At 29.4% G+C, this 22,074-nt stretch overlaps 1 protein-coding gene across 6 annotated transcripts; it reads left to right on the top strand.

The window, feature by feature from the left end:
• Window positions 1-22,074, top strand: LOC107071158 (uncharacterized). Of its 6 annotated transcripts, none has more exons than XM_089178153.1 (5): window positions 1-1,257; window positions 3,275-5,545; window positions 6,063-7,481; window positions 8,866-9,453; window positions 10,336-22,074. In XM_089178153.1, the coding sequence occupies exons 2-4, from the start codon at window positions 5,380-5,382 to the stop codon at window positions 9,306-9,308; spliced, it is 2,028 nt and encodes a 675-aa protein (XP_089034279.1). In that variant the 5' UTR covers window positions 1-1,257; window positions 3,275-5,379; the 3' UTR covers window positions 9,309-9,453; window positions 10,336-22,074. The 6 variants fall into 6 exon arrangements, with proteins under 6 accessions (XP_089034279.1, XP_089034278.1, XP_089034277.1 ...); XM_089178152.1 differs by having other exon boundaries at window positions 3,061-5,545; XM_089178151.1 differs by having other exon boundaries at window positions 1,876-5,545.

Raw genomic sequence — 22,074 nt, 5'->3', positions numbered from 1 at the left:
AAAAGGAAAATGGTCGATAATTGAAGACAACTCGATCGCATAAATTTATTCCGATTTCAATATCGCAATTCAAGACATCGGGGAAAAGAGATCGGAGGTGCTCTGCGAGAAAAAAAAGGGCAACACACGTATGTACTAGATAGAGACATAGATATAAAGAGAGAGAGAGAGAGAGAGAAAGATAGATAAAGAGAAGTGGTTGGTGAGGGGTGAGGGTGGGATGGGGGGGTGGCAAGGGGAAGAGTACTGGGACGATGCGCTATCGCATAAGCCCGTCGACGTTGAGAACGCAGCACCACGCCGGCGGGGTCGACGCTATCGATTGGCGTCGGTGTTTCCTCGTCGTCGCTATCTGGCCGGCGCTGATGGTGGTGGCGCACAACCCCCTCTTCTCAACCATTCTACTACCCCCACGTTACTCCTTCCCCGTAACCCTCCCGAACCCCTCTTCGCTATTCCTGTCTCACTCACTCATTCCTCGTATTCTTTCTCTGACACTAGTGACGGTAACAGGTGTTGGTCTGGCCTGAACTCGTACAAAATCGATGAGCAAGAGCCATATCGTCATTGCGAGGAGTTTCCCTTGCCTACCACCATCACCACCACCACCCCCACTACCACTACCATTACTGCTAGTACCACTACTAACACTATCATTACTACTACTACTACTATTATCAACCCCCAATAGATATGGAAAAGAAGGAAGTAGAAGAAGGGTAGGTAAAAGAGGAGAAAAAAACTGAAGGGGTAACAGTACAGTAGTAGTAGTAGTAGTAGTAGTAGTAGTAGTAAAAGAAGAAGAAGAAGAAGTAGTAGAAGAAGTAGAAGACTAAGAGAAAATGATAGATAGAAAGAGAGAGAAAGATAATTCGCGTTGGCGCAAGCGTTGGGGTGGTAACGTGGAAAAGTTGGTTAGACAAAGACAAACTATTCAACTTGTGTGAGGGAGGGAGGGAGGGAGTGAGTGAGTGAGTGAATGAGTGTTAGAACAAGTACAAAAGATAGAAAGAGAGGGGTAGGTGGATAGGATAGATAGATAGATAGATGGAGAGAGAGAGGGTGGGAATATGCGAAAAGGAGGCTTTACAAACACGAAGAAAAGGACACGCAGGCGCCCAGGACTACGAGCGGGGCGACGCTCGAAGACGACGCTGCATTGGCAGTTGCACTCCAGCCACACCCGGTACGAGCCATGTAGTCGGGTTACCCTCCACCGCGATACACGGCGGACAATTGTTGCTTCTGCGCCCACAGGTGGTACATCTTCGTCTTCGGCCTTCATTATCCTCCTCCTCATAGTTGTGTTGGCCCACACATTCCCCTCCTTTTAAAGTCCTTCTATTCTATATTCCTCTTTTATTCCTCTCTATCCTCTTATTTCTATCAAAATCATTATACATCCTATTCTCTTTAAACGATTCCCTATCATTCTCTTTCTCTTTCTTTTCCTTTCGTTTTTTCCTTTTTTCTTCATCTTCCTCTCACTCACTCACTCTCTCTCTCTCTCTCTCTCTCCTTCTAACACATTTGTTTGTATTATTTTTGTTTTACCAGTGGCTCGTTTTTGTTTTATTCGGGCTCGTTAGTGATACACTTTTACCACTGGTGTTCGCGCGCATAACCCCTTTTTTTTCTTTCTTTCTCTCTGTTCTCTCTCTCTCTCTCTCCCTCTCTTTCGTTTTATCTTTTTCTCTAACTATCTAGCTAGCTAGCTAGCTATCTATTTATCTTCCTCCGTTTTTTTCCTCCCATCACGGTTTTCTCACGAATGCATATAACTAGTTCGTGGTGCTCGTCGAGCGGTCTCTCGGCGTTATGTGGCAACTCCTGAAACCCGGAATATCCATTGATTTTCTTACCCGAGGACCGAAGGCAGTGTCAGCCAACAGCAGCAGCAGCAGCAGTAGCAGCAGCAGCAGCAGCAGCAGCAGCAGCAGTAGCAGTAGCAGCAGCAGCAGCAGCAGCAGTGCTGGAAAGAACGACGAAGAATCTTTAACTTCTGTTTTAACAATTCTACTCTTCTATATAAATATCTTTTTATTTATTCATATGAATTCGTCAAGTTTTATCAATAATCAGTGATGATTTTTAAACGTGTCAAACGATCATTCGTCGTTCCTGTAATTAATCATCAACAATGACACGTTAATTTTGGAAAGAATCAATGAAGATATCATCAAAGTTTTGTCAGGAGAAGTACAGTTCCTATTGTTCTATTACGTCATAAACAAAGAAGAAATAAAACGAAAAGAATTTAATGAAAGATACCAATCCGAGAATTCATTTTCTTATGGTTAATGAATGCTAAGGAGGATAATACTCGTAATAATTTGTGAAGAAGAAAATTTAAAAACAAGGACGAAGATAAGTAGAAGAAGAAGTAGAAGAAGTAGAAGAAGAAGAAAAATCTTTGATAGAAGGGAACTATATCGACCACACACGTAAGGCGGTACCGTACACACACCGATAGACAAACACGGCGGACCTGTTGTCCAACTTGTTGCTCGTCCCTGCAAAAGGCACACCCACCCTCTTCGACGCTTGGCGACGTTTTTCGAAAAATACAAAAAAAGAAAAATATTGAAACAAGTAAAGGAAGAAACGAAAAGGAAAGGGAACGTTTAAACACCGAGAGAACAAATTCCTGTTAAAATTATTGGATAACTTGGACCAACAAAAATTTTTTCCCAACGTTCTACTCAACTTTATTTTCTTTTCTTTTTTTTTCTTTTTCTTTGACTGACTTACGTCACTTTTTTCATCGTTGATACAAAAATTACGTGAACAAATCCCAAAACATAAACATTGTTACCACTATTATCACTATTACTATTATTATTTTGTAATAAATACACACCAATTCCAATTTATCTCGAGATTATTATTTAGCATTATTTGCTGTCAGTGATTTTTTGGTGATATCCTCGACCAATAAATATAGAATAGAAAGCACAACGTCTCGTCTTTCTTTGTTTCGATGAAATATGTGCTACGTTTGACAACTTCTGCATTACGCTACTGCTGCTGCTGCTAATATCTCGCAAAAACTTTTGACAGAAGACAAATCTAAAACCGTCAAAATGTCACGTTATACGTTTCTACGAACTACGAGATCGAGATATTATTGAATCGTTGCTTTTTTGATTTGTTTTTTTTGGGGGGGATTTTTTTTCAACGAGAGGGATAAATGATTGATAAATATTCATGTACAATTGACAAATGTTCCTGACTAAAGGAATCATTTTTCAATAATATTATTATGGTGTGATAGAGTTATGTAAATAGAAATTAAAAAGTGACTGAAAGACAAGAAAACAGAATAATAATAATAACTAATAATAATAATTATTATAATAATAATAATACAAGTGTAAAAGTATATATATATATATATATATAAAGTGTACATAAAATATTGAATTTACATGTCGAACTTATGACTATCCATAGTAAGTTTGTTTTAAGTGTATTGATGAGGCTCTGCTAGCTATGAGATATAATCTTCCACCCAGTGAATATACAACGAAAGCAATATTACTGATAAGGTAACCAAAGTGACGCGAATTCAAGTTAACTTGCACGTTCCATCCGAGATTAAACAAAAAAAAAAAAAAAGGAAAAAAAAGAAAAGAAAAAAAAACAATTTACAATTTTTATCCACGTATAAATATATAAATAAATATAGAACGATCCCTTGAAGATAAAACAAAAGTAGAAAAAGAAGAAGAAGAAGAAGAAAATTATTGAAAAAGAAAAGAATATAAAAAAGAACAAAAAAAAAAACAAAACATTTTTTCAATCGCACGAGTATCAAACGGGTACGTTTCTAATCGTTTAAAAAAATAAAAACCATACATACATACATACATACGTTGAATGTTTATGTTTATTAAAAAAACAAAACTAAATAAATAAATAAATAAATAAAAAATGTATGTTTCAAAACGATTATTGAATAATACAAACGTTCGTCCATCTTGATCAGATTATTCAAGTACTATTATCTGCTTTTTAAACAAAAAGAAGATATATATATATATATATAATTCTTTATATACATATATACATACATACATATATGTGTACGTGTATATATATATGTATAGAAATATTAAATATATATATATTGACAAATGTACACGTATTATTTATCATTGACTGTTATGGTTTTCCTACCTCTTTAGTCTCAGAGATACACAAAAATCCGCAACATTTAAAATATACATATAAGTATGCATATGTATATATATATAATATATATAATATATAAACTTCTAATCACCGTGCAACGACAATTAGGATTAATGTAAAAAAAAAAAAAAACACGTGCAAGACGCTGTTTTTCGAATTAATCAAGGGAAAACAATTTACACCAACTTATATAAATAAATAAAAAAATAAAACAAGTGATTTACAAAATCTTCGACAAGAATTGAAATCATTTTCGAAGAATCATCATCTCATCGTTAAGAATAATATTAATAATAATAATAATAAAGCGTTAAGTATTGTACGAGATTAAACTTCGATGATAGTTTTGGAAGTCGACGATTTTATAATTAATAAAAGAGAAAGAAGATAAAAAGGAAGAATAAAAAGGATTAATTTTATAAAAAAAAAGAAAAGAAAAGAAAAGAAAGAAAAAATCTACAACCCACTTTTGGGGTAGAATAAAATATAATTGGATATATGCAGGATAGTAGGAAGATGGCGTATTTAAAGATTCGAAAAAGGAAGTTCATGAACAGTATGATGATACGTTGATGCGTTGATCAAAGGACTCAAAGGCTTGTGATCGAAAGCATATTAGCAGATAAAACTCTTTGCTACCTATGTTATATTCAATTTCGTTATTTAAATTATTCAATTGGAACGTTGAAAAAAGAAAGAAAGAAAGGAAAGAAAGAAAGGAAGGAAGTAAAAAATAAAAAAGGAAACATGAAAACGAGATGAAATTGATGATTGATCCAAACGTTTGCTCAAGTTTCATATATCCGTTCAAAATTTCCAATGGAAATTTGTAAACAGGATTTTGCTTGATTAAAAATACAAACAAACAAAAAATCTAATAAAAAAAATAACCTGAGAAGAGGGTATTAAAAAGTCTTTGAAATATCATCAGAGTGTAGTTGTAGTACAAAAGACAAAAATTGATTATTTTAACTGATACTACTACTACTACTATACTATTACTATTACTACTACTACTATTACTTCTACTACTACTACTACTATTACTACTACTACTACTAATACTATTATTGCTAATCTACTACGAAATCCTGGAAATTGTCTAAAAAAACACATATATATATACAGGAAATCTGTAATAATTCTGTTATTATTCGCGATAAAACGAAAAAATAAATCTTCAAGATGCCGCGGTGTTACATGGTTAAGAAGGCCCTGTGCAACAAGTACATTACCAGCGTTGCCAAAGGATTCGAAAGCTGGGGTCGTGGAAGAAACACGCCATCTCCAACGACCATACAGTTGCCTGTTTCGCCCATAGAAGGGTGCGTTGCACCCACTGTTGCGCAAGGTACGTGTATTTGCCATTCCCCTGTTTTTTTTCTTTCTTTTTTTATATCTCCATTTATCACATATGTTCAAATAATTATGATCATCTCAACGTTCAATCTTCTAACATACTCAACATTTATTTTCATCAAATATTTCATCATTTTCATATCAAACAAAATCATTCAATTTTAATCTATTTAAATTATTATTAATTTTATTAATATATATATATATTAAAATATTAAATTATTCTTCATTTCTATCCCTTTTATAAATTAGATGATACAATATTAAATTAATAATTATTATATAAAAGCTTTAATTTGTAATATTAATCATTGATTTTATAGTATAAATTATTTACGTACTAAAATAAACTAAAAAATTGATCTATTTCATTTCTTTTTGACTTACAATCAGTCGATATTATCACTGTCATAATTACCGGCACACGAAATACAATTCGTACATTTATAATTTTTTTGTTCTTCACATTATTATAACACGATGACAATTATTTTGTTTTTAAATTGAAGACATAACAGTCACCGGAACACCAACCATAAACGAGAACAACAATTCAAAAGAATCTACGAGTAATAAGGAAGAATTAACAATTGGAAGTGCATCGGATTTACCAAAAGTATCGCACATAGAAATGGCAACGGTAATAGCTTATACAACTACGACGAATCCCATATCAACCCCATCATCCGTAGAATCATCGAATGGAATGAAATTGACCGCAATTACTACTACTACTATTTCTACTACTGATACTACTACTACAACACACACAACTGCAGCAATAACGTTAACGACTACGACTACGACAAAGACGACGACTAATAATATGACAACAGTGTCATCCAATTTGCCAACGTCTAAAACGCGAGAACTCGTTAACACCAATAATATTTCGGCAAGCCATTGTTCACCGTTAAATGATTCAATCAAATCCTCGTGTTTACCAACGAGGTATTGTAACACCGAGAACACCTCTGAACATCCGAACGATGATATCAAAATAAAATTGGCCTCTTGTTGTAACAACAACAACAACAACAACAACAATAATAATAACAACAACAACAACATTAATAATAATAACAATAACAATAGTATATCATCGTCAAATGTTTCATCAATGTTTAAAGATCGTTCGCCAGCCGAAACAGAAGCTGCTCACGATCTTTTAGAACTATCAAGATCTTTACCACCTTTACCCCCACCAAGTGTTGCAATCGGTCCTCAAAGCGTTATCGAAACACCTGCCACAGACGTTCAAGAGATGAGGGTGTACCAACCTGTCGAGCAACCAATCTATCAAGTAAACACTATCGATCTTACCGGTTCGGGTACCGTCTATCATCATCAACCACAGCAACAACCACTACCACCAACAGCAGCAGCAGCAGCAGCGAGTATCATTTACGAGCCAACAACTACGATCGTTCAGCAAACATCGGGTGGTGTCTTTATACCACTTTCACCTGTTCAAGAGATTCTATTCACGTATAGTACACCGTCCATACCATGTACCTCGATTATGGCTCCTCAACAACAGCAACAACAACAACAACAGCATCATCATCAACCTATTCAACAACATCAACAACAACACCATCAACAACATCATCATCATCATCATCAGAATCATCAGAGTCAAGTAATCGAAACTGCACCACCATTGACACCACCAACATCAGAATGTAGCAGTGATATTGAAAACAATAATCCTAATTCTCAACCAAGTCAACGGGACAAGGAAGTTCAAACGGTTACCGAACAAACGGAAGTTAAAGCTGCTAGTTACACTTATGATACGTTATTGGTAGCCGATGGCAGGTCCAAAAATAAGAAACTTCTTTCTCTGCAAAAAACAACACCGGAAACTGAGCCACCTGAAAATTTGGAAACATCGAAAACTGGTCGTTACGTTTGCTGCGAATGTGGTAATTATCGACATTTTATATCTTTTTATTATTTCAATTAATTCTGTTCTTATTAAAACTCTTATCGGTCATCAGTCAAGTTTTTATGTTGATGATTCTCACTAATTGTAAGTGAAACTTTTTTTTGTGAAGTGAACTTCGAAACTACTGAACTGATCTTAATGACATTTTGTGTAATTTTTTTTCAACTTAGAATATAGGATAGTTTTTCATCTCGATTATTTTTATTTTTTATTGCTAAATTTAAAGGATTTATTATTTAAAAGTTATCTACGTCTTTAGGTACTGTAAGTTTTTAATAGATGGCACAGTATTACAATTCAATTATTTCACGTTATTTTTAAATTGGTTTTAAAAATGTTTATTTTTATTTATAAGTCACTTTTCACGTGAGCTTACGACCGATAAGGGTTCAAATTATAATTAAAATGATTGGATTTGTAATTAAAGATAAAAAAGAAGATATAAATTAAAGATAAAAAGTTATAATAATAATAATAATAATAATGTTTGAAGTGTTTGTCTCAGCGCGTGTAGGAAATAATCCCAATAGTTTCACTTCGATATTCAAAATTGAGTAGCATAAGCATAGTGGACTAGCTAATGAGTTCTATCCATTACTAGAGGATGGTCATAGCAAATTAGTCTTGATACGTACAATGCGTATCATAGAATGAACCTACTGATTACGTTCTATCTCTATCTATCTATCTATCTTTTTCTCTCTGTTACACTCACTCGTCTCTAATTTCACGATTTCATAGAGTAACAGATCAGCTAGACCTTAAAATCATTTGAATTTCTATTGCTACGTGACTAGGATAGATTAACCGTAATATATTACTACTTCTGTCAATATTGTTTCCAATTTACATTCAAATAGATTACGTAAATATTCAATTTCACTTTGTAGAAATATTTATATAATAATAAATGTTGTTTTAATATAAATAATATATAGTAATAAAAAAGAAACAGTGTAGATATTTTGTTTATTAATCTAGAATTTGTATAAATTATTATTTGCTTATAATTATAGAATAGATATTTGTACTTGTATATTATATTATATATATATACTTAAATAGAATTATTTTGAAAAATTTATAATTAATATTTATATGAACAAATAATTATTTTAAAATGATTTACAAATACAGATATTCTCAATCATAAATTATTACATATTTATTAGCTAATAACTCAGAATTATTAATTATTAATTATTTATTAGATAATAACTCCGAACAAATCCTAATCAAAAAATTAATAATTATTTTTTAAAGTAAATAAAACATACGATTTTTATTAATTAAAAAAAATATATATAAATGAAAACGAACATGTATCAATATTTTTCTTTTTTCTTACGATGTTTTTTCAGGTAAACAATATGCAACCTCGTCAAATTTGTCGAGACACAAACAGACCCATCGCAGTATAGATTCTCAATCGGCAAAAAAATGCATTCATTGCGGCAAAGCGTACGTCAGTATGCCTGCATTGGCGATGCACATGCTAACGCACAAATTGACGCATAGCTGTGGAATTTGTGGAAAGATGTTTTCCAGACCATGGTTATTACAAGGACATTTACGTAGTCACACCGGTGAAAAACCATACGGTTGTGCACACTGTGGCAAAGCATTTGCCGATCGTTCAAATTTAAGAGCACACATGCAAACCCATTCGGCTGATAAAAATTACGAATGTCCTAAGTGTCATAAGTCATTTGCCCTTAAGTCGTACCTGAACAAACATCTCGAGTCGGCGTGTCAAAGAGAAAACGGTGACGAAAGTAGCAACGACGTTGACACCTCGCCGTAAATCGTGTGTGCCTGAAGATAAAGAAAAAATAAAATAAGAACAAAAAAAAAAAGAAAAATAAAACCCCCCAAAAAAATTGCGAAGAAACGTGAGACGACATTTTTCATAAAAATAACTGGCTACAACGTAAACGTGATTAAATTAGGTAAGGTTTTACTTCTTCTTTCCTTTTTGTTGTTGTTGTTGTAGTTGTTGTTATCTTTCTCTTTGGAATATTTTGTTATATTATTAATTTTTATATATATATATTTATAGAATTATATATTATGTGGTGTATGATATACCATATTGATATTCCAAATTAATTGATCAATGTAATATACATATAGTAATATTTATGCATATCTACGATACCTAAATATCTATGATATTTATATATATGATATCTACAATATCTATGCTACTTAATATTCAAGATACCAACATATCTATGAAACCTAAATATCTACAATACTAACATATATAATATAAACACTCACATATATCAGTGAATCTTTTATACCTATGAATTATACATTAATCTTTTATTTTTAAATATCTATGAAATTTACATATGCATTATATCTACATATCTATATTTGTAGCTATGATACTTACACACACATATATATAGATATTAATGAATCCTTCATATCAATGACACCTACATATCGAATGAAACGAACATGTTTATAATACCCACATAAATATAAACAACATATATAACAGAAAAAACAATCTATAAATTAACTTTTAATAAATAATTAAAAATTTTATAAATAATTAAAAGAAACATATAAAATTTTTTCATAAATTTTAATTAAACAATAATAATGAAATAATGATAAAACTTGTTAATGATAAAACATCACTTATCGATGCAACCCAATATATACACACACATATATTTCATATACATACATATACATATATATATATATATATATAAATATCCCGGTAGTGAAAGAGACGGTGTTACTAGAGCGTGCCCGTGTCTTTCTCGTTACACCCATACCCTTTTTGTAATCAGAACGTTCATCGTTTACAGCACACATGCCAGTGAAAGAAATAAACTACGACATCCAGGGCAACCCCGGAGAAATATGGAGATCAACCGGTGTAGAAAAAAAGGAACAACACGAGCAAAGGCTAACACATAGATCCGGACGTTGTTGCAGTCCTTCGGTAACAAAAAAAAAAAAAATTAAAAAAAAAAAAATCTACAAAGATAAAGAGAACGAAAGACAGAGAGAGTGAGAGAGAGAGCGAGAGATACACATACACATATAGAAATAAACACATACATATGCAACTTTACTGAACTAGAAAGGGGTTTTCAAAGAGATCGTTTCTCCATTAAATCTCGATCTCAACACACACACACACACATACAGATACACTACTCATTTTATTCAATCACGCATATCGGACTGCAACAATGGATTCATTCTTGAGAATAAAACAGAGAAAGAAATAATAAAAAAAAGAAAAGAGAGAGAGAGAGAGAGAGAGATTGATACTTTCGATTGCTTAGTTTGAAAACTTTCTACAGCTGTCAAACAACATTCTCATTCGCATTAGCTACTCGCGAACAAATGCAATTTCAAATACACACACACACACACATACACATGTATAATACTTACAGAAAGATTTACGTGTTTCTTTCTATAAGAAAGTTTCACTTACTTTCAATGTGTGGTAAGAAACACATATATAAAAAAAAGAAACAAGAAGACAAAAATTTGCCAAATCGTCCTTTGCTATCAAAAAGGATATTGGGATGAGGGTGAGGGTGAGGGTGAGGGGGTAGGATGAGGGTGAGGGTGGGATGAATTTTTTATATCAAACAAACGTCACATTCGTGAATGAATCTTCTTCTCTTTTCTATCCGGACTTTGACCAAATATTATTGTCTGATTCTAAATATATAAAACAAGTGAAACGAATATAAACGTTGAAATAATATGTGAAGATTGTTTAAATGATCATCATTGCGTGTTATTGGATTATCATCGAAAACAAAAAAAAACAAAAAAAAAATATGATAATAATTTCGTATTATTGTCAGAACGTTGTGATAATGAATCAAAGTAATAAGAGAAAAAGAGATCAAGATAATGAAGATGAAGATGAAAATTGATCTATAGATATCTATAAAATTCATCGATCGATTTGTTTAAGATAACGAGATGACCACTTTTGAATAATATTTATTAATATTAATGACATTTTACTTATTAAGACAAATTTACCGAATATTTATGATGTCTTACATACACACCAACGTTAAATGGGATAACAAAACAAACGTTGCACAACGTTTTATCAATAATTCCATATAAATAACAACAACAAAAAAAGGCAGTTTAAATAATATAAACATTATAATATAAATCAGTAAAAAAAAAAAAATATCAAATGGTCAGTTTATCGCGAACGATCGTCGTTCGAATAAATTTCCCTTTTTTTCTGGCTTATTTTTTTTTTTTTTTAAATCATAATACGTCGACACAAATACGCGATGATATTCGCGATCCATTTTGATATCGATTAAATTAAAAAAAAAAAACACGTCCTTTGAATTTAAAATGAAAAAAAAACTAATACTAAAGGAAAATAAAAAAAAATAAACGTACACAAATAAAATCAGGAAAATAATACGAGAAACACGAAAGAAATAGGAATAAATTAAAAGAAACAGATAAAATATAATACCAAAATGCGTAGGAGAAACCTGTGGTGAGGGGAGGGGAGGGGAGGGGGAAAGAACAGGGGATGTGAAAAATGTAAGAAAAAAAAAATGAGTAATCGTTGCAATATTATCGAGGGACCATTATTTTGTCACTTAAACGAATACGCGAAGTACTTTTAATGCTTTTGATGCGTTAATTTAAAAAAAGAAAAAATAAAAAAATAAAAAATAAATAAAATTGAAAAAAAAACCAAATGTAATAATAATAATAATAATAATAATAATAATAATAGTAATAATAATAGTAATAATAATAATATGAGAGATAGAAAAAAAGAGAGAAAGAGAGAGGAAGAGAGAGAGAGAATTGAGTGGATGAAGGGAGAAGGGTGAAAGGTGGTGGGTAGGGGAGGGGGGAATAAATTTAAAGAAGAACCCGTTCGTAAAAATCATGCGTTTCATAATTCAACGAATCTTTGATAAAGTTGGGTTAACGACATTTAATTTTAACCCAAATTTTGTTAAAAGAAACAATTTTTTAATCGGTGTGTCTTTTTACAACGAGTAAATTATCTCTTTCTCTCTCCTTCTCTCTCTCTCTCTCTATCTCTCTCTCTGTGTGATCGCAACTCGGAGAGATGAAAATTTTTAAAGAGAACATTCTTAATATAAACTCGTTATATATATATATATATATATATATATATAAGGTATCTCGCGAGACATTTTCATCAAAATTCGTACTAATTGGACCACCTGTTGAACGCAGAAATGACTATTCAGAGGCAAAAGGGTCACTCGTTTCTCTACTCCCCTGAATAATAGAACATCATTTCCTCTGCCTACACACAACACCCACCCACCCACCTACACACACCTACACACTTACACACTTTACACACACTTTACACACGCATGTTGTGTAAGTTGGTATTCGCATTTCTGATAAACAATATCAACATTATGCATATATGTATATTAATACATACATGATTAATATATGATATATATATATATATATTAACGTTTTAACATAATAAATCTTGCTATTAATCGTCGTGAAAGAAAGAGAGAGAGAGAGAGAGAGAGAGAGAGAGAAAGATGGGAACATTTGTAAAACTTTCATTCGATTTTATTGAAAAACTTTTTTTTACACGGATACAACCTACGATAAAAAGCAATTGATCCTTCATGATCGAGTTTGTATAATTAATAATAGCAACAACAACAACAACAAAAATATCAAATAAAAGAGATTGATGAGAAGTAATACGAGATGAATAATGAACACCACTTTGAATATAATTCATGATATTACAATGAAACGTTTACACGAATGTAAACGTATACTGATGGACAGACCAAAGAAAATAAAAAATAAAAAATAAAAGAAATAAGAAAAACCCAAAAAATGATACCAAAGAGAAAGGAAGACAACAACAAAAAATATATATATATATAATCGAAATAGGGAAATTAGTGCAATTCGTTAATTAAAATGTAATTAAAAAGAATAAAGGAATAATGGTGAAAAGATAAAAAGATGAAGTAAAATAAAATAAAGAAAAGAAAAGAAAAGAAAAGCAAATTTGAAAAAGGTAATTAAGCTCTAGTCAACAAATTACGCTTGATTTGTATAACTTTCCTAGTTGCCTATGTCCTTGGGCTGCTCTCATGTAACTTATAACTTGTATAGCGACATTTTTTTATTTATTATAAAAAAAAAAATTAAAAAAAAAAAAAACACTGTTCTATATTATTTATTACATGACGCAAAGCGTTCTATATATTATAGAGATATTTTGGTACTGAAGATTTTGAAAATCCCCGTGTACACGTAAAGTACGGGAAATATGATTAAAAAAAAAAAAAGAAGAAAAAAAAGGAAGAGAATTGAGGAAACCACAAAAAAAGGGAAGCAAAAAAAAAAAAAGAAGAAAGAAAAAAAAGAAAAAAAAATTAAGCGAAAGAGAAAGAGAAAAGAAACAAAAAAAAAATAAATAAAAGAAAAATAAGAAGAACGAAGATCAATCAATCAATTAATTAATTAATTAATTAATTAATTAATTAAAATGATACGTATGTGTGAGTAGAATTGACACACCTGAAACTTACGAAAAAAAAAAAAAACAGAAAAAAAAATACAATTTCATTAGAATTATGTGAAATGATAATGGCACCGTTAGCAATTTTATTCAGTACAAAAACCTTTAGACATTGAAGTCAGATAAAAAAAAAAAAAAGATAAAAATGAAAAAACAAACATATTTGACGTCGTCTTTAGCCCATCATTGATGTTCCTCCCATTAAAAACCCTTTACCATCTTACCCCTTACCCCAACCCTTTAAATACCCAATCCCATATTCCTTTTAACACCACCTACTCCTTTCACCACTTAATATGATTATTCGTAAATAAGAAAATATATCTCATTTAATTTCATTCTCTCATTAATCCTTGTGTACACACATGTATGAACTAGTTATGTGTATGTGTATACAACACGGACACGAATATACATGCATAAACGATTTGAATGTGTAAGTAAGATAAATACAAGGAAGAAATGAGATTCATTAATAAACTGATACATTGACAAATACACACATACATGCATATATATATATATATATATATATATATATATATATATATATATTTTTGAATGTGTAAGATGAATACAAGGAAGAAATGAGATTCATTAATAGACGGATACATTGACAAATACACACATACATACATACACACAGACACACACATACATAATCCTAAGTGCTTATAAGATTCGTGATATCCATAATTATTATTACATAAATCCTTGTCAATATATTTAAAAAAAAAAAAACAATTCCAATTCCATTCAAACGCTTCATATAATAATAATAATATTAATAATAATATACATGGAATGTATTTTGTTTTTATCAATAACTAAGAAAAAATTGCAATGAGAAAAGCAAAAATATTAGAGGAGAAGGGGGTGAAGAAAACCCTTAAAATATTTGAATTCTTATGTTGAAAATAAATTCAAATTCAATGAATGGAATATAAAATGAAAGAGAGGATAATTGGAAAGGATTTAATAAAAAACGAAAAAAAAATAATGAGCATACATTTCATTTATGCCGATTACATAATAATTAATTAATAATAATAGTAATGATAGTGTAATAATGCTAATAGTAATAACAGTAATAATAGTAATAATAATAATAATTATAATAGTAATAATGAAGATAGAATGATAGAGAAAATGATAAAAGAGAGCGTATTTGGAATGGTAACAAAAGAAGAAGAAGAAAAAAATAAAAAAGATTTTTTATAGAATTTAATAATGCTCGGCATAGTTTCGCTGATTTGGTCAGACATTTTTTTCAAGAATACACTCAATTATTAATTATTATAATCTTATCTGTAATATATATATATATACATATATTAAAAGTACTCAAACAGTCAATCGAATCTATTCGAATAGAATAATAATAATAGTAATAATAATAATAATAAATGGTAGTCAATAAAATAAATTGAAGAATTGAATTTAAAAGTGTAACGATGATCGTTTTCTGAGAGACTGAGTTATAAAAAAGAAAAAAGAAAAAAAAGAAGGGATTTCAATTTGAACAAACGACGAAAAGAAATGTTGTTAGAAGAATAAAAAAAAAGAGAGAGAGAGATAAAAAATACAGAATTTTTTTTTTATATATTTACATAGAATAAAATTGTAAGCACGGGGTAAATAAAAAAAAAACAATGATCGAAGATTTGGCTAAAATTGGAATAAAAAATAAAAATTAATAACAATTACGAGACAACCACAAATAAAAAAAAAAAGAAAAAGAAAAAAAGAGACAGTCTGACAAACGGAAGAGAAAGAGAGAAAGAGAAAGAAGACGGGGGGAGGGGAAAAAAGTTAAACTAAACTAAGAGAAAAAATAAAAAACGTCGGTGCCGTGCCGGTGCCGTTCATTCGATCGAACTTTGTTGCAAATTGAATGGAGATAATTGCGTTATATCCCTGTTGAAGATCGATAATTTAATGATGGGTACGAAATAAGAGAAAAAGAAAGAAAAAGAAAGTAAAAGAAAAAAGAAAATATGGGCGCCCAGGGTGCAAAAGGCTGTTCTCAAAAGGGAGAGAGAGAGAGAGAGAGAAGTGATAGGAAAGTTAACGTTTAAATGTGAAATTAATCGAGTGTTACATAAGGGTTTTTGTTCCTTTTTTAAAACAAAGGAAATATATACATATATGTGTATATATGTATATACATGTATGTATGTATATGTATACTCGTATATACAGGGTAGTAAAAAAAAATTTTTTTCTAAGAGGGATGTACAATTTCATTAATTTTATAAAATATTATATTTAATAATAATATACAATTTTTTAATGATATAATAAAATATTTTATTATTTTATTTATTATATTTTATTATTTTATTATATTATTTATATATTTTATAAAATATCTTTCAAAATTTGTTAATATTAATTTTCTTTTCATAATTGTTCAAATAAAATTTATTAAATAAGATTGAACAAAATATTTTTGAAATCAAAAAATTATTATTACATATTTCATTAACATTTATCAAAATGTCACAAAAAGAAAAGAAAAAAAATGATGATAAGGGGTAAACTTTTTTACAGTTTTGCTCGTTTGGTAGAAAAAAAAAATATAATTAATTTTTAAAATTCAATTAAAATTTGTTAAACTTACTCTGTATACAAGTATATATACGTACATACATATATATCTATATATATATATATAAATATCGTATAATGTATAGATTATATCCCAAGTGTATACAGTTCTTATTTAAACACGCAGTATTAGAAAAATCTAGTCCTTGTTTTGTACCTTAACAAGCAATAATAATATACACACATACACATAAGTAATATACATGTATCTTCTCCATTAAATTTACCGATTATATAAATCGAATAAGACCGTATTATACATTACTAACAAATAAAAACACATATACACATACGAACAACATATATATATATATACATTCGTAGGTGTATATATATACGAATTACCTCGTAAAAAAAAAGAGAGCAAAAAGCACAGCTTTCAACGTTCCTCGAACTTTTCAATTTCGTCCTCTCAAAACTTCAAAATTGCAACAAACATTCACTTTTATACATACACGAACAAAATTACAAATAATTCATCACAAGAGGGGGGGAGAAATGGAAAGCATTACACGTAAATATTTACATAGAATGTAAATACACACACACATACACACATCTACATAAATACATTGATACAACCATTCATACTAACAAATTTACACATTTATCAAATTAAAAAGAAAACTAGTTTTCAAATTAGAAAACTAAAGAAAATAAATCATTTCAAACCACTCACACGTATATACATACACATATATTATACAGCCTACATAATAAACATAATATTTATATACACACACTCGTATATGCACTTCTACATACACTATGATATATATGAATACAAGACACATGCGCTAATACGCGCAATGAGGACCAAACTTTACATGTGAGAGAGAGAACATATAAGTATATACATATGTGTGTATATATTTATATATGTTTACACGTTCCCAAGAAGCAGCGTCGTTAGGTGATGCACTTTAGCAAACCTTTAAGGTGATAAGCCAATAAGTATTACCGATAAGCGAAACACACTCTTGTGCGTTAACGTATTGAACATAATTAATGTACTTACGTTTATTAACGATTTACGCGAAATTACAAATGAAAAAAGTATTTGAGAGAAAGAAAGAAAGAAAGAAAGGATGAACATACGAGAAAACGTAAACATTTGAAAATAACTACAAAAAAAAAAAAAAAAGAAAAAGAAAGAAAGAAAGAAAGAAAGAAATGAAAAAAAGAAAATGAAAAAAACGGACGCGTACATACATACATACAAAGTATGGAGGGTAGAGATAAGGAGTCAAATCTCATATGGGAAAAAATGTGAAAAAGTGTCCAGTGTTTTCTATCAATAACAGTTGAAAAACCTTCCAGAATGGCGCTGGTGAACGTAGAGGTTTGGTATGAATGTAGCAATTGTAAACGTATTGTAATTGTTTATTTGTCAATTGTATTCTAATAATATTTGGAGCTTTCTTTTAAAATTTACCCTGAAGCTACTGTGGCGCCACCGTAATTGAATGCATTTCGACGGACACTTTTCATATACAGATATGGTTACTCCTTACCCTCTACCCTCCATAATACAAAGCAAAAAATAAATAAATAAATAAAAATAAAGAGAGTAAGAAAAATATGGATTAACAACGAAGAAAAATAATATGCGAGAAACATTTTACACGTATTTACATAGAAGATATTATTATTATTATTATAATAACTCTATTAACTATATTAGACAAATTGTCCAGTGTTAAGTAGCACTTTAGGTATTTGTGTGTGAGAAAACGAAAAGAAAGAAAATGAAAAAGAAAAAGAGAAAGAGAGAGAGAGAAAAAGAGAGAGAGAGAGAGAGAGAAAGAGAAATAATTATCTATTATATTTTATTCGCTTATCAACATTATATTAAATCTTCCCTATTCCTCACATTGAAAATGATATTATTGCATGTGAAAAAAACATAAAGAAGAAAAAGAAAAGAACGTTCTTCCGTAAATACAATGATTCAACATACAGAGAAAAAAAATGAAACGAGATTAAGAGAGAGAGAGAGAGAGAGAAAGAGAACAAGAAACGAACTGAATACAAAATGCAAAAGAGAAAGGTGAGAGTAAGATAGAAATGATTATTAACAAACAAACAAACAAACAAAAATAAGGAAGTGTACTTTTAAACGAAACATCGTCCTTTATGTCATTTTGAAATCCCATAGAGACAAACGATTACAATTAATTACAATTCAATTAAATGCAATGAAATTATTAAACGATGCACATTTAACAAACACATACATACATACATACATCATAAAAACATAGATACACATGCGTACACGTGAAAAAAAAAACGTAAGATTAGAAATTAGATTAAAAAAAAAAAAAAGAAAACAATTTTAAACATACATCACACGTTTTTTGAAACAAGCATCATCACAGCTAACAACAACAACAACAACAAAACCCTGGCTATTGAAAAGTATTAAACGAACAGATGGTAGAAGAAAGAAAAACACAAAGGTGTTAAATAGATTTAATAATAATAATAATAATAATAATAATAAAAAAGGGGCAAAGAAAGAAAGAAAGAAAGAAAAAAAGCAAAAAAAAAAGAAAATAATTAATCAAATGAATAAATAAAAAAATTAAAAAAAAAAATAAAAGCAAGAAAATAATAAATGACACAGCAGAATAAGAAAAGTAGGGTTTTTAGATTAGTGTGATACAAGGTACGACAAAGCAATAATTTAGTGATTGTATGATATATCTGAATTAGTGAATTAGTAACTAAGTTTAATGGTAAACATAATTTTCGGAAACAAACAAAAAAAAAACCAAAAAAAAAAAAAAATAAAAACAAAACCTATAAAAGATTTACTCGGATAAATCGTCTAGTTTTGTAGACTGTGTGCTGTGGGAAGAAGATTAGAGCCGTGTTTTTTCAAAGAATTTACGGGATCAAAAATGCGTTTTAAGTGAAATACAAAAAAAAAAAAAAGAAACAAACGAACAAACAAAAAAAAGAAAAAGAAAAGAAATAACGAAAATTCTGAGATTAGTGAAGTTTAAAAGAAGAAAATTAAGAAGTAAATAAATAAATAAACGAACAAATTGTAAAGCGAGTGCTCGTAAAATTAGAAAGAAAAAAAAAGAACAAAAAAATAAAGAAAAGCATCATTCGTATTATTATAATTTTTCTTATTATTTATTGTTCGAAATTTTTATTGATGTTTTTAATTTTAAATGCTTATAAGTATCGTCGAATTTTTTTGAACGAATTGGCGAACGCACCAACACCTATAAACAAAAATTCAACCCCCATTTTGTTCTCGAAGGTTTTTAATCTTTACTCTGCGTAATATTTTTTTTTACAGACTAATTTAACATAAAATTTCTTCGAAGAATTATCATTAATTTACAATTCGATTTTTAGTCATCGTGTTACAAAGAAGAAATAAACATTGTATATTTGAAATAAAAATAATTTCCTGAAAGAAATACATTTGTATCAATAAAAAATTGCATTAATACAACACAAGCCTCGAAGTTAAAAGATCAATTTGATATGAAATTTGAAATTAATATTTGAAATATTTCACCACATTTCGAGTAAAAGAAAAGGTTAATTTTCGTTCATGTGCATTAAAGTTGCACGAATAAAACGATGATAAAATGTCCGATTCGTAATTTGTTCGAAATGAATAAAAATTCGACGATGTGTGTGTGATCAATTGTTTTTCTTTCTTTAACCGTAAATAATCATATTGTTTTATTAAAAAACAAAAAAAAATAAAAAGTCGAAAAATTGAAAGAAAGAAAGAAAATTCGATAATAGGGGTATTTTACTCGGCAAATGGATGTTCGCAAGACTGATATATGTTATCGCTCGAGGTATTTACTGAAACAAAAAAAAAGAAGTAAAAATAAAAGTAAAAGTAAAAATAAAAATAAACATGAAAATAAAAAACAAAAAAAAACACGGAGAAACGTTATAATAAATTAAGTATGTATAACCGTCTCTTGTGTACGTAATACGATTGGGAATAACGAAACAATTTGCATGTAAAAATAATTGTACATTTTGAGAAATCGATGTGTTTTTTGGTATAAACTTTGTGTAAATATTAAAATATGAATGAGAAGAAGAAAGAGAAGAAGAAGAAGAAGAAGAAAAAGAAGAAGAAGAAGAAAAAGAAAAGGAGAGATCAATCTTTTTCGATTTTTTACGAAAACAACGCTAAAGCGTTTTACACACATTTTTGCTAATTTTTGCTAAATTATTCGATGACAAAATATCTTCTTCTTTCTTTTTTTTTTTTTTCTAATCATGAAATTAATTCAACATTGTTCAATCAGTTATGTATTTTATATGTAAAAAAATATCATTTTTTTTATAATTAAATGTATATGTATTGTATGTATACTTAGTTTTGATTTCATTCGTAAAGTGTGTAATATGTGAAACCATATTGCAAGATGGCCGTCGTAATTATTTGCACCAAGTTTGTGTCCAAATTGTTTTACAAGAAGATTCAGTGCATTTATATTTATACATATATTTTTTTCCTGTATTTTTACCCGGAAACCGTAGAAGACATTATGGAGATGATAAATTTTTTAACTGTTCGACACCGATACGATACATTTTTTTTTTTCTATAAATTTTCCAATCAAGCGTTTAAAAAAAAAAAAAAACAAAAAAATGACAAAATAAAATGAAGAAAAATCGAAATTTTTGATTGTAAATGAAATGAAAGAAAGAAAAAGGAAAAAAAATATGATCATTCGAATGGGATTTAAAATTGTTTCACATTGTGTTATACAGTTACGTAATAAAATACGTAAATATCATATTTCGGTGTCGGAAGTTAAAAATAGAAACGTATGTAACGGATGCATATACATATATATATTTATATATGTATATTCACGTATATATATATATAATGTGTCGGCAAAATATTGTGTAGTTAATATTGATGTCTGCAAAGTTAGAATGAACAATCTCACAATGAAATACAAAAAAAAAAAAAGAAAGAGAGAGAAAGAGAGAGTGAGTGAGAGTGAGAGAGAAAGAAACCAATTTTGAAAGAGTTCTTTCAATAAAAAAAAAAAAAAAATAAATCAACACGATGATTTAATATTTGATGTCAATTTAATAATAATTGACGTTACGACGTTCCAATAGTTTTTTTTTTTTTTTGGTCAATTTTTATTAAATTTCATTTATAACCATTATTTTTAATTAATTATTATTTTAATTGACAAGAACTTTTTCTACGAGTGAACGGATAAAAGGTAAAAATAAAAATGGTTGAGACGTTCGATCGTACGATGCAGACATGAAAAGAGACAGCAAAGACAAATCTTTTTTTCATTGTAATTTACGGGTAGCGAGTGATTAAAAGAACAAGAACAAATAAAAAAAATAAAAA

This window comes from Polistes dominula, unplaced genomic scaffold, assembly GCF_049000335.1.
Source record: "Polistes dominula isolate Pdom_NZ unplaced genomic scaffold, Pdom_raw_medaka contig_77, whole genome shotgun sequence".
NCBI lineage: Eukaryota > Metazoa > Arthropoda > Insecta > Hymenoptera > Vespidae > Polistes > Polistes dominula.
The sequence above is the reverse complement of the archived record's forward strand: the minus strand, read 5'-3'. Positions and strand labels throughout refer to the sequence as shown.